This window comes from Nuphar pumila, chromosome 8 (assembly GCF_984573655.1).
Source record: "Nuphar pumila chromosome 8, dmNupPumi1.hap1.1, whole genome shotgun sequence".
Lineage (NCBI taxonomy): Eukaryota > Viridiplantae > Streptophyta > Magnoliopsida > Nymphaeales > Nymphaeaceae > Nuphar > Nuphar pumila.
This window is the reverse complement of record NC_143256.1, coordinates 13,422,855-13,436,546: the sequence shown is the minus strand read 5'-3', so window position 1 is coordinate 13,436,546 and position 13,692 is coordinate 13,422,855. Positions and strand designations below refer to the sequence as shown.

General features: G+C 36.3%; 2 protein-coding genes and 1 long non-coding RNA gene across 3 annotated transcripts in view; all 3 read left to right on the top strand.

Annotated features, from left to right (window-relative positions):
• The first annotated feature begins 660 nt into the window (after positions 1-660).
• EMB3012 (embryo defective 3012) overlaps positions 661-13,692 on the top strand; it is a 136,019-nt gene continuing 122,987 nt past the window's right edge. Inside the window, exon 1 of the mRNA XM_090016054.1 lies at positions 661-1,064. Coding sequence (XP_089872180.1) covers positions 895-1,064 — 170 coding nt within the window. The 5' untranslated portion in view covers positions 661-894. The remainder of the gene's footprint in view (positions 1,065-13,692) is intronic.
• Positions 9,329-9,820, top strand: LOC149829640 (uncharacterized). Its single transcript, XR_016433735.1, has 2 exons — positions 9,329-9,433; positions 9,524-9,820. It is a non-coding gene; the product is annotated as an uncharacterized LOC149829640 (long non-coding RNA).
• Positions 11,502-12,790, top strand: LOC149829639 (uncharacterized). Its single transcript, XM_090015656.1, has 2 exons — positions 11,502-12,023; positions 12,119-12,790. The coding sequence occupies exons 1-2, from the start codon at positions 11,502-11,504 to the stop codon at positions 12,788-12,790; spliced, it is 1,194 nt and encodes a 397-aa protein (XP_089871782.1).

The window sequence follows — 13,692 nt, the reverse complement described above, 5'->3', positions numbered from 1 at the left end:
CAAGCTACATCTGAGCCTGTGATCGATTTATGATCAACAATTCAGATTAAAACATTATATGTTGTTATTTTAATGAATAAATATATTTTATGCAAATTTTCATGTGTAACTTTAACCAGGCTTAATCGAGCTTTTCAATCTCATTAAGGTTGATCAAGCTCATGCTTGTTTACTAGACCGATCCTGAATTCGACTCAGCTCATTTGCATATTTGACGAGCTTCAAGTTGGGCTTAAACTAGCCGAGCTAGGTTTGTTGCGCACAACGAGAATATATCTCCGCGCTTGAAGAAACTGCACGGGTGCTCAGCCTGCCGTACCTTGGGTCGTCGTGCCGGCAGTGTAAAACTCCAAGAACCCTTGACCCCGGGCCTATACTAGGCATTTGCTTGGGCAGAGAGACGATGCCCATGAAAATTGAACCTTGACAGAATGTCTAGCAGCCAAGACTCCACCCCACTACGCCAACCTCCCCTGTTTATTTTTTTTAAATTGGCTTTCGATAGGTTAAATATGAAAAAAACTTGCGAGTCGCGTCACGCATCGAATCTTACCGTATCACACTATTCACTGCGACACGAAAAGGGATAGAGGAAGAGGGTTGCGGACACTGCCCGGCGGGGCAGCAACATTAAAACGGAGCTTTCCCGCGGTTGCCACTAGGGCGCCAGGGGTTCAGTGAAAGAGTGACTGAGGCGGTTCTCACTTTTCTCCTCTCCTCTCCCTGGCTAGGGTTTCTGTCTCGCTCCTCCTCTCCTCTGCTGCTTATTTCTCTCATGCCTCCCCATTTCTTCTCTCCCTCAACTTCTCCGCGACGGACCCACTCTTGAAGTTCTTTCTCCTCTGGTTTAGGCGCCATCTCCTCTGGAAACAGGTACAAGCGATCGCACGAACGATGGGGACGGCGTCAGCGTTCGTCCGGTCCATCGTCCTCGCCTGCATGCTCTTCTCGTCGGCGCCGTCGATTTCCGGGCCGCACATCGCGGACCTGAACGTGTTGTTGCCGCCTCTCATGACGAATCCCGTCGAGTACCGTCTTCTGGGGAGCGACGGATGCTTCACTTGGTACTCTCCTCTGTCCCTTTCTTGTCTTGCCATGGTGCTTGGGTTTGAATGTTGATTGAGAAACTATGCACGATCAAAAGCACTAACCGTGCACAGCCTTTTTAACAAATAAAAAAACGAGAAACTGAAAAGAAATTGAGCTTTTGACAAGTGAATTTTATGGGACATTAATTAGAATAACATGATATGGAGTGACTTTAATGGTATTTTGATTTTTTTTCTGTCGTTTGCCTTTTTCTTGTAATCATTGAGAAAAGCTCTAAAAATGTGATAAATTGAAACTACTGCGGTAACAACTAGAGTTGAGAAGAAAGGTAAAATTTCCTCTGGAATGGTTCCATATTTATTCCTCAAAGACATTGTGGATTTTATATCTTTATTTGCTGCAGTGGAAGAAGAAATAAGTGTTGGCATGATGACAAACTTACGATAGAAATATGAGTTGTTGAAACACATGGTAGGTCGCCTATAAACCTTTCAAAATTCAAATATTCTAATCAATGTTATCAATTGAGTATGGTATATCTATATATGATTTCAATTAAGTGTTTAACTTGATTATTTCATCACTTTATTTTGTGATAAACAGTTATTATCTGTTTCCTTTATATATTTTCTTTTATTAGAAACTATCATATTTACTAGAGAATTTATACACTCTTATACATAATCTATATGACATATCCATTTAAATATGCAAGTGAAATCTCTATGCTCAAATCGACATTTTAATTGATATATGAAACTTACCACTTTTTTGTCACCCCACTATATTATGATATGTGGTATGTTTGTATGGGAGTACAAATTATCTAGGGTATGTTGATATTGGGCAATTAAAATTTGTTTTATAACTCTAATTCATTATTATGCACCTTTAATTATTATCATGAAATTGTAATATTGCAAGTTAAACCTTGTGTAACATCTTTTTGAAATTGCCTAATTTCAAATAATCTGTACCTGTAATTAAAACACAAACATGTAACTATTATTAACAATCACTAAATCAAATTATTGAATAATCATGAACATGATTCTAATTAAGATTACAAATAAAATCGAGCTTATTTAAATATGTAACCGAATCTACCAAAATACAGACCGTTTAATCATTATGCGATTTTGGATGTGAAAGTGGAGAAATTTGCTTTTGGTGTAAAAGGACCCATGTCACATGGGTGCTACGGGTACCTGTACGAAGGGTACAACACGGCAATTCCAAAAGATGTGGGTACAGGGACACAACTATATATATGTTAAGTACATATATCACACAATATTTCACATAAATACAAATTTCAAATAATCAAATTCCAACAACAATACATTAATTTAACACTTAACAGCCAATTAAACTAGTAACAACCAACAAGGTTAATTTATTCAAGAATTCAATAACAAGTAAGAACTGAGAAACAACAGGCTACAACTAACAAATTAACAAATTAAAAAATAAGTTACAACAAGATATTTAACAATTTCATATACATATTGACCACACTAAGTTCAGATAATACCTAACAAATTAATAAGTTAGCAAACAAAAATATAGAAAAACATTCATATAACATACTATCAACTATCAAGTTAACAAGCTTATAAAAAAGTCCAAAAGTTCAAAATTTCATAAAGGCTATAACAAAAAAGTTATAGCTCAATTGTTCCTTCATCACCCATATCAATGGATGATGGAATAACATGATCATCTAATTCCAAGTTCAAAGTTTCAAAGTCATGCTTTCCTTCTAAATCAAAATCTTCAGCACTAACATCCTAAAACCTGATGCTTCTTGCCTGCAAAAAAAAAAAATCATTATGTATTAAATATATAATAAAACTTGATAAACAAACTATAAAGAAATAAATACAAAACTCAAAATTCTAAATTAAAAGTACTTAAAATTAATGATTTGGATACCTATATTCTTTTTTGACTTATGAAAGCAATCAGAAGTTGGAATACACGAACACCAAATCTTCTGCACGCTTGGTAGTAAGTTTGTTTCTTTTAATGTTGTGAATTTGTGCATACATGCTCCAATTTTTTTAACAACAAGATGTAGTAGGTTGTGCTAATAGCCTTAAAGCAAGATGATGAAGCAAAAGGTAGTCATATTCATATGCGACCCACTAAGTAAGAGGATAATCATCATCCATCATCCTTATCTATCAACCCCTCCAAACCATTAAATCGTTCTATAAAAAACTTTGAAAGCTCACTATGCATATTATTATTTTGTTCTGTATCCTGAGAAATTCTATTAAAATAAAAACCATATTTCTTGCTAGCTCTAAATCCTTATGAGGTTATATTCGACCAAAACCTTCACTTTGCCACTTTTCCCTATAGTATTTCAGATTCAATAAATGTGTCATGCGCCGCAGTGGGGTGTTGCTCTTGTCCCATCATGCTATCAATATTTTGTGCACATGACCATAAAAAGCTAAGTCTTCAAGGGCATGATCTTTCTTTTCATGCTTAAAAAATACAGTTTGCACTTTCTTAATCATAGTATCCCATATCTCATAGACCTTATACAATATAGGAAGTAGGAACATCTTGATCAACAACCCTCAGCATCTCCCAAATGGACTTTGTGAACTCAAGAAAATAAAAACATTATCCAACCACGCATCATCAACAATGCATCTCTTAATGGCTTGAGCTTTTGCAACATTATCAGAACGATAGAAAACTCAATCGCTATTAGTGACCATTTGAAATAGTGCATTCTTCACTTCTTTAATTCTTTTAACCATAACAATGACAGATACATAACGAGTCTCGACAACTTTCAACAATTTCATCAGAATGTTTATTATAAATAGAAAGTGCCCTCTGGTAGTTTACAATAAAATTTCTGATGTTCTTAATGTCATTCTTTAGCTCCTCAATCCCTGAACATGACTTATAACTCATAGGATCTTGTTCCTTGCTTGATAGATTGAATATACTCTTAAGAGCCAAATTTAAACTATGTGCCATGCAAGGAGTTCAAAATATACTAGGATACTTAGTCTCTACATTTATACTAGTTGCTCTACATATTGGTGCATTATTTGTAATGATTTGAATGACCTTGTCTTCTCCAACTTCCTTGATGCATTCTATAAAAAGTCCTTTCAAATATTTTGTGTCTTTGTACTCCCCAAGTGTGTCTATTGCAACGTTTAAAAACTCGCCGAGTCAACTCGTTGACTCGGCTGACTCGGCTCGGCCCTCCAGCGGGTCAACCCGGTAAGGCATACTCGGGTGACCAAGACTCGGGCATGACTCGGCTAGACTCGGTCTGACTCGGCCGAGTCACGAGTCACGTAGAACTCGGGCGAGGTCTGTCGTTTTCCTTCTTACAAAACTCGCTGGAGGACTCGCGCGACTCGGGACGAGTCATGGGTCAAAAATAACCGGACAACTCAGACGGTTTGTTTTAATGGCATTTTCACAATATTAATTATTTTACCCTTTAAATGGTTAACGAAATGTGAAAACCCTTTAGGTTTTCACTGTTCATTGCGTTTAACCCTCGACTGAAGAGGGGAAAAGCCGAGAAGGTGCGGCTGCAGCTCCAGCCATCCGGCGAGAAAAACGACGCCGGAAAGGAGTTTTCGGCGTGAGCAGTGACGCCGACGTGAACAGTGACGCCAGCGTGAACAGTGTGGGATTTTTCTTCGTTTTGTATTTGCATCGCGAACATTAACTCCGGCGTGAACAATGACGCCAAGTCGCCGATGAAGGCACATCGACGGTAAATATAAGGCATCGTCGCAGCTCCGATGTGTCTTCTCCAGCAAAAATAGTCCATCGGCGACATTTTTCGACGCCACCAGGTATGTTTTTCAAATTTTCCTTTTTTGTGTTTCTTTCTGCCGCTGCGAAAATTTCCGGCGAGTTTTTAAACGTTGGATTCAAGGTGGTCCTTCGGCTGCTGCGACATCGCCTGTGCGAGGCGTACGCCTCAGTACTTGAAGCGTACGCCTCACAGGCGAGGCATACGCCTCAGTACTTGAAGCGTACGCCTCAGTACTTAAAGCGTACGCCTCAGTACTTGAAGCGTACGCCTCAGTACTTGAAGCGTACGCCTCAGTACTTAAAGCGTACGCCTCACATGGTAACGACAGTTGGTTGCATTTCAAGGCCATCCTGTTAAACTCATGGCTGAATAAATAGGCGTACCAAGTTACATGGTGGTCCTTAAAGATTAAACAAATGAAGTTCCAGTGTTGTTAAAAGCGCGCCTCAAGGCGCAAAAAGCGCGCCTCGCCTCGAGGCAAGGCCCTTTTTCGCCTTGAGGCGCACGTAAAAAGCGCAACAGCCTCAAGGCGTACGCTTCATGCGCCTTGAGGCGTACGCCTTGAGGCGAGGCGCGCCTCAAAGTGAGGCGTGCATTAAACATCGGATGGCCCGGACCCGAGTTCGACCCGGATCCGGGCCGGTATTCTCGAAAGAACGAGAACCTGTGTCTTTAAAAAAGACACAGGCGCTTCGGGGCGAGGGAAAGCCCTCGCCCCTTCTCTCTCCACTCCGTCCCCTTTTGTCCACCGCCACTGCTCGCCGCCGGCCACTGCTCGCCGCCGGCCACTGCTCGCCGATCACCGCCTCTGGTGAGAAGGGATCACTCGCAGTGCGACCACTCGCCGTGCGACCACTCGCCGCCGCCACTGCTGTCGCCGGCCACCACTTGTCGCCGGCCACCACCCGTCGCCGATCATCGTTTTCCTTCAGGTATGGCTTTTTCGCCGCCGTCAATGCATGGTTAATTTTTTTTTTTTTAAAAGCCCAGTCTTACCCCAACCCTGATTCCATATGAAATAGATTTTTATCCATTTTTGTAGCTCAGCCCAGCCCTGACTGCAACAAATAGTTTGATTTGTCCATATGAAATAGATTTTTATTAATAATTGTAGCCATTTTTTGTCCATATGACTGCGGTCCCTTGTTTTCCTTTTTTGTCCATATAACTGTAGCGATGATGATTTCTTGGTGTGCAATCAAATATGCGATGTCCTGAATTGTTTAAGCATGCATTGATTTGGTTTTTCGTTAATAATGCTTGCTTACTTGAGGCATATGAGAGAGAGAGAGAGAGCCTGGACATCTTGTGCAGAATACAGTCCAGAAATTAATTCCTTTCTGCTAAATTTGCATATTTTATTATTCTTTTGGAAAGCATCATTTGCTTTTCATGGTGGCGAATATCAATCTGCTTTGAAAAGAAAGGAACTGAAAAGGCTCTTATGGAACTTGTATCCCTTGTCATGTTGGTGGTCACTTCAGCGCAACTTCTCTTGAAGATAAAAGTTGGACATAAAGGAGCAGTTGTATGGTTATTTCAATAAGTTTCTGATGTATAGGAGCCCACCCGACCTACATTTTGGAAATAAATTTGTTGAATGAAACAATAAAAAGCAACTTTTTCTTCAAACTGACTATTTAAGGATCTCTCAAGATGCTATTAGGTCTATCTAGATGTTGATCCATAGGATATTTTACACTATAACCCATTTTAATTGAATTAATTTGTGATTTTTATTGGCTCACATCTTTGAGTATGAAAACAATCCCAGTTTTGAGTGCTTTTACAATAGGATAATGAAGCAAACTAAAACAGATTGTGGGGTTGTAGGTTTCTTTTCACTACTGTGTAAACTGAGATAGAACACACAATTGAAATATTCAAACATAATGGTGACCTCTGTTTAGCATATTCAATATATGTTTTTTTTAGGCATTTTCACAATTTCTTGGGGTTGATCTCCGGAGTTGGTTGGTGTTTCCTTTTTGTTTTTGAGAAGAAATCTGGGATCCAAACCACCTCCACTCTATCTCTACTATGTGTGTGTGTGGCTATAAGTGTGCATTATTGAATGAACTTTGAGACCCAATTAAAAAACTGACCTAATTATATTTATTATTTTTTTCTCGTCAATTATGTTTTTTTCTAGGATTCGTATATAGCTTATACACCAAGATTGTCTATTTTGCATTTGTTTTCATGTAATGTGGTCAGCAGAATGCATGATGTTAATATATATTTTGTGTTATGTATTTTTGCAGTTGAAAAATGGCAAAAGATGTAGGATGGGATCATGGAGTTAAAGTTCCAAATCCTACTAAAGATCCCAAACTTGTAGGACATGTAATTTGCAATTACTGTCATAAACAGACTACAGGAGGCATCTATAGGCTAAAACATCACTTAGCTGACACAAAGCATGGTGTAAGCATGTGCGAAGCGGTTCCACCTGACGTCAAAAGATTTTTTCAGAATCATCTAAAGTATCAGAGGCTAAAGAAAGAAGAGTTAGAGCAAACCAAGTTGGATATCGGGAGAAGTGTTTATTTTGGATCATCAACCGACGATAATGTGAATAAAGAAGCTAGTGGATCAGGTAGTGATGCAAAAGCAAGTGCAGCTGGTCCTATGGACTTTTTTGTGAACAAAGAAGCACAACAAACCACAATAAACACTGCTTTCAAAAGGGATGAAAGAAAAAATGCATGTCGTGCCATTGGTAGATTTTTTTATGCAAATGCCTTATCATTTAATCTTTGCAACAGTCCATATTTTGGTGCAATGGTAGAAGCTATTGCAAATTATGGGCGAGGGTTCAAACCACCTTCTTATCATGACATCAGAACGTGGATTTTGAAGGACGAGGTAGATTGTACTCATGAAATTTTGAAAGAGTTCAAAAAAGAGTGGCCAAAGGTTGGTTGCAGATGGTTGGACAGATGGGAAAGGAAGAAAATTAATTTTCTTGTGAACAGCTCATCTGGGACAGTATTTTTGAAGTCCGTTGACATCAGCGACATGAAAAAAACTGGTGCAAATTTGTGTCAGTTGTTTGAAGAAGTTGTTAAAGAAGTTGGTGAAAGTAATGTGGTGCAATTCATTACAGATAATGCACCAAATTATGTGGCAGCTGGAAATATGTTAACAGCAGGAAAAACATGTTTTTGGACACCATGTGCAGCCCACTGCTTGGATCTTATGTTAGAAGATATTGGAAAGATATCAATTTTTAAAGATACAGTGGAAAAGGCAAAAAAAATTACAAGATACATTTATAGTCATGCATGGGTATTAAATTTAATGAGAAAATTCACAATGAAGAAAGAACTTCTGCGTCCAGCCGTCACTCGTTTTGCCACAACATATCTTACACTTCATAGTATTGGATGTTATAAGAAAGAGTTAAAGTCGATGTTCTTATCTTCAAATTTTAGAACATCTAATTACTATAAGAAATCTGATGCTAAGAACATTTCTTGTATTGTTCTTAATGATCATAAGTTTTGGGCTGCCATATCATATGCAATTAAAGCTACACTACCTCTCGTCAAAGTGTTGCGACTCGTTGATGCAGACGAACCTGCTATGGGATTTTTGTATGAGGCAATGGATAGAGTGAAGGAAGAAATTGCTTCAAACCTTGACAATGTCCAAAGAAAATATAAACCTATTTGGGATATCATTGATAGACGATGGGACTTGCAACTTCATAAGCCTTTGCATGCAGCTGCCTATTATTTAAATCCACATTTTCATTATGCTGACAACTTCAACCCTGATGGAGAAGTTATGGGTGGCTTTTATGATTGTGTTGAAAAATTAGTTTCTGATGCAAATATTCGGTTGAAAATTACAACACAAATCGATGTATTTAAAAAGGCAAATGGCTTGTTTGGCAGAGAGACAACTGTTACAACAAGAAAATTAAAAAGTCCTGGTAAGTTTGCAATTATGTTGTTATTTGTCAATATTTTTTTATGTTTTTGTCAATTATGACATTCTTAATGTTTTTATCAATTTTTTATTATTTTATTTGAATGCAGCTGATTGGTGGAGTTCATTTGGGCATGAAAATCCTGAGTTGATGAATTTTGCAATTCGAATTTTAAGTTTGACATGCAGTGCATCGGGCTGTGAGAGGAATTGGAGTACTTTCTCATTGGTTTGTGACTTTGTATTTTATTTTTGAAATACATTTTTATATTTTAATTATCTTATATTTGATTATCAATGATTTGAAATTATAGGTGCATACAAAACGAAGGAATAGACTTGAACAAGAGAAGATGAATACATTGGTTTTTGTAATGTACAATATGAAATTAAGAGAGAGAAATATGAAGAGGAGGGTTACCAAAGACCCTATATGTCTAGATCATGTAGACTCAGACGATGAGTGGATTGTGGAGAAAGAAGATCCAGTGTTGCCAAGTGATCCCAATTGGTTGGAGGATTCATGGTTGGATCCGAACTTCGACATAAATGGCATTGAGCATGTTCCTATTGAAAAAGTCACTTCACCTCATGTTTCACAAAGTGGTTCTAGGCAAGACATGTCTTCAAGAGATCGAGGTAAAGTTATATTCTTTTTACCTAGCTATGAATATAAATGTATTTTTTAATTACATAACCTAAATATTTAATACATGTTTTTTATTGAAGGAAAAAGAAAAGCAAAAGAAGTAATTGAGGACGTGGATGAAGAGTCAGAGAATGAAGATGAAGAAGAACCTATTTATATGGATTCTTCAGATGATGATATTGAAGACTTAAATATTGATGATGACGAGACACAACAAGAGCCTAGGCCCTAATTCATATCATAGAGCTATTGGCCATTTATATGTTTTTTGGGACTTTCAGTTGTAATTGTGAATGTTAACACTCTCATTTTGAAGAATTCTGGACAAATACATTAACATTTGGTTGTTAATGTTAACATGCATTTTTTAATTATGACATGATGTTGTTAGTGCTAATATGCATTTTGTTGTTAATGTTAGTTTTTTATTGAATGAATGCTCATATTTATGCAATTAGATACTTATATAGATCAAGTTGTTGCATTAATGCTACTTTTACATGTTAATCTCATATTTTTTTCGTATTTATTTGAGATTTTTTATTTCATGTTGGTTGGCGCTTCATCAATAAAGCATTTCTTATTTATTTATAATTTTAGATCATTTTAATAGTTTTTTTTAAGTTTAAATTTTTTTTTTTGAGGCTTACGCTTTGCGCCTCGAGGCTTACGCCTCGCCTCAGATTTTGCTGGAGCGCCTCGCTACGCCTCAACGCTTTTAACAACACTGTGAAGTTCTGAAGGCAAAGGAAAAAGATAAACTCAGGAACATGTGTGTTTTGATGCAATTAAACAGTTAAAATTTGACTCACGAACTAATGGTGTGGTGCCTTGATCAAGCGTGCTTAATAATTAATGAGCATCTGGACCTAATGGTGCTCATTTTTACAGCACGTTCTTGCTTTCTCCACACCAAATTCTGATGACTTCAGGAGCTGAATTGTTATCCCTGCACACTGAAATACACATTGAAAACTAGGCACAGACACACAAATACTGCAAGTCAAATTCCTCTGCCTTTAATAAATATATGACAAGTTCACTGGATTTTTGCTTTGAGAACTTCCACATGGTTACATAAATTGTACATCACCAGGGGTACTTTTTTCCATTTTGAATAGCAGCCTGTCAAATATATAAATATCGTTGTGAACATTTCTATTATCTATGTTTGTATAAGAGATGCAATTCTATTTTTTCTGCTTGTGTGTATGTCAATGTTGTAGACCTCTTCTTTTTCTGTGGACACTTTTCTTTGAAGGCTTTTGTTTATTTTTTTCACCATCATATTCTGGAGAAATTCAATATGGCTATTTGGTAGTTTGTAAATAAATCAATAGCATTGCATATTTCTTGTTCTTATCCTTGATAGATGCAGCCAAGATTGGGTTTGCTTTATTCTCACTGTTGAAGATGTAGGCTGCTGAAGTTGTGAAATAATATGCCATCATTTCTTTCGCTATTTTAACCAAACAAATTTGACAAAAAAAATTAGCATGGATCCATTGTTTAGTTTTTGTGTGCATTATGTAGTGTACCATGTATAGTTTTAGTTTTATACTTGTATGACACTATGTTTTTAACTTTCCTTGGTGGGTTTGTGCATAATCTACTAACCGTGCGTATGTTTTTAACTTTTCAAATTTAAAAGTTTTAGATTTATCAAATCATCAAAGAAATGTCAGAAGAAGGATCTTCAAGGACTCCAATATCATTCACTAAAGGAAAGGACCCTGTGTGGGATTTTGGTTTACCACTTGATAAGAAAAAGAAGAGGGTACAATGTACTTGGTGTACAAAACAAATGAGTGGTGGCATTAATAGACTTAAGTATCATCTTGCTGGTATTAAAGGAGAGGTGAAACCATGTGACAAAGTCGAAGAATCTGTAAAAAAAAAATTCGTAAGAATTTGGAGTCATCTAAGGAACACAAATTATATAAGAGAAATATTGTAAATGAGATTGGTTCATTTGTTGAAGTAAATGATAATGATATGGACTTGTCAGATGAAAGTGATGAGTCTTCTGAGAAAAGATATATAAAGGGAAAAAAATTGATGAATGATGCCCCAAAGCATAATCTTGATGCTTTTGTTAAAGTGAAGGCAGGGTCTCCATCAATGAAACAACTTGAAATAAAAGCAGCTTTGGATAAAAAAGCTAAAGATAGGTTATGTTCAGCTATTGCGAGATTTTTTTATCATTCAGCCATTCCTTTCAGCGCAGCCAATTCTCCTTACTTTACGAAGATGATTGAAGTTTGTTCCTCAGTAGGAATGGGATCGAAGCCGCCTTCTTCATCTGAGATTTCTGGAAGATTGTTACAAGAAGAAATTAAAAAAATTGATGATTATTTCAAAGAATACAAGGAGTCTTGGGCTGAAATGGGTTGTTCTATTATGTCTGATGGTTGGAAAGATGCAACACAAAGGACATTGATAAATTTTTTGGTTCATTGTCCAAGGGGCATTTACTTCTTGAAATCAGTTGATGCAACAAGTATAGTGAAGAATCGAGAAAATTTATTAAAATTATTTGATGAAGTGGTGGAAACAGTAGGTGCAGAGAATGTTGTTCAGGTATATTATTCTGTTCTTTTGTAATTTTCTATTAAACATTAATATTTATAATTTGTCTAGTATGTTAATAATGTTTTGAAATTAAAAAATGGCAGATAATCACAGATAATGCAGCCAACTATCAAGCAGCTGGAAAGATGTTGGAGGATAGGAGGAAAATCATATTTTGGACTCCTTGTGCAGCTCATTGCATAGATCTCATGCTTGAAGATTTTTCTAAGATAAAAAGCATAGCTGGATGTGTGGAAAAAGGAAAAAGGATCACGAAGTTCATCTACAATCATACTTTTGTTTTGAACCTAATGAGGACTCAATTTTCTAATAAGAAAGAAATTCTAAGACCGGTTACTACAAGATTTGCCACTAATTTTATCATGCTTCAATCTTTGCTAGAACATCGAAGTGGTCTTAGAAAAATGATTTCATCAGATGAATGGAACAATTCAAAATATTCATCATTTGCTAAGGGAAAAGAGATGGAGGATATTATATTGAATAATAATTTTTGGAGAGTCGTAGAATCAACTGTTAAAACTATAGAACCTCTGGTCAAAGTTTTGAGAATGGTCGATGGAGAAGAAAATCCTACAATGAGTTATCTTTATGAAGCTATGGATATAGCCAAAGAGGCTATAAAAGAAATTCATGACAATGACGAGAAAAAGTATAAACCTTATTGGAAAATAATTGACAATCGTTGGGAAAATCAACTTCATCACCCTCTTCATGCAGCAACATACTATCTCAAACCCCAAACACCACTATAGTCCACAATTTTCTAAGGTATGTATTTGTTTATATCTTTTTATTAATTGTTTTAAATTTTGAATATGAACTTTCTTTTATCAATTACCAATTTAATGTATTTGACTATTTGCACTATTTCATGTAATTCACAAAGCATCCTGAAGTAAGGCATGGTTTAATTCAATGTATTGAGAAGTTGGAGCCAAATATTTCAGCTAGAGTAAGAGCATGCAAGCAACTTGGGTTATTTGAAGACGCAAGTGCAGATTTTGGTACTTCTATAACTGTTATGACTAGAGATGAGCATAAGCCAGGTGATTTATCTTTAACATTATTGTTGTGTTGTGCAAAAGAATATTTCTTTAATCAACTTTTCATTTTTGTGTGTTTTGGCTTTATGCAGCAATGTGGTGGAAAATGCATGGAATATGTGCCCCCGATCTTCAAAAAATTGCTATTCGTATACTTAGTCAAACATGTTCTTCATCTGGATGTGAACGAAATTAGAGTACCTTTGATCAAATTCACACTAAGAGAAGAAATAGATTAGCTCAAAAGAAACTTAATGACTTAGTGTTTGTCCATTATAATTTATGTCTGAGAGAAAAGCAATTAAAGAGAATACGTCTTGACCCAATTTCTTTGGACAATATGTATTTGCAAACACCAATGGATGAATGAGTCATGCAAGAAGGAGTTTTAGATGGAGATGAGGTAAAACCGTAAAAGTTTGTTTGATATTTTAACTTGATTAAAATTGTTTTAATTTAGTTTTTTGTCTTTCTCTATTGCATGTTAACTCAAATGTGTCATATTTTATTGAATGAAAGATTTCTTAAGAGACTTGGAGATGAAAGTTAAAAACATTGAAGAAGCTAATCTTATTGATGACGAAGGTGGTGATGGAGTTGAAGATGAAGAT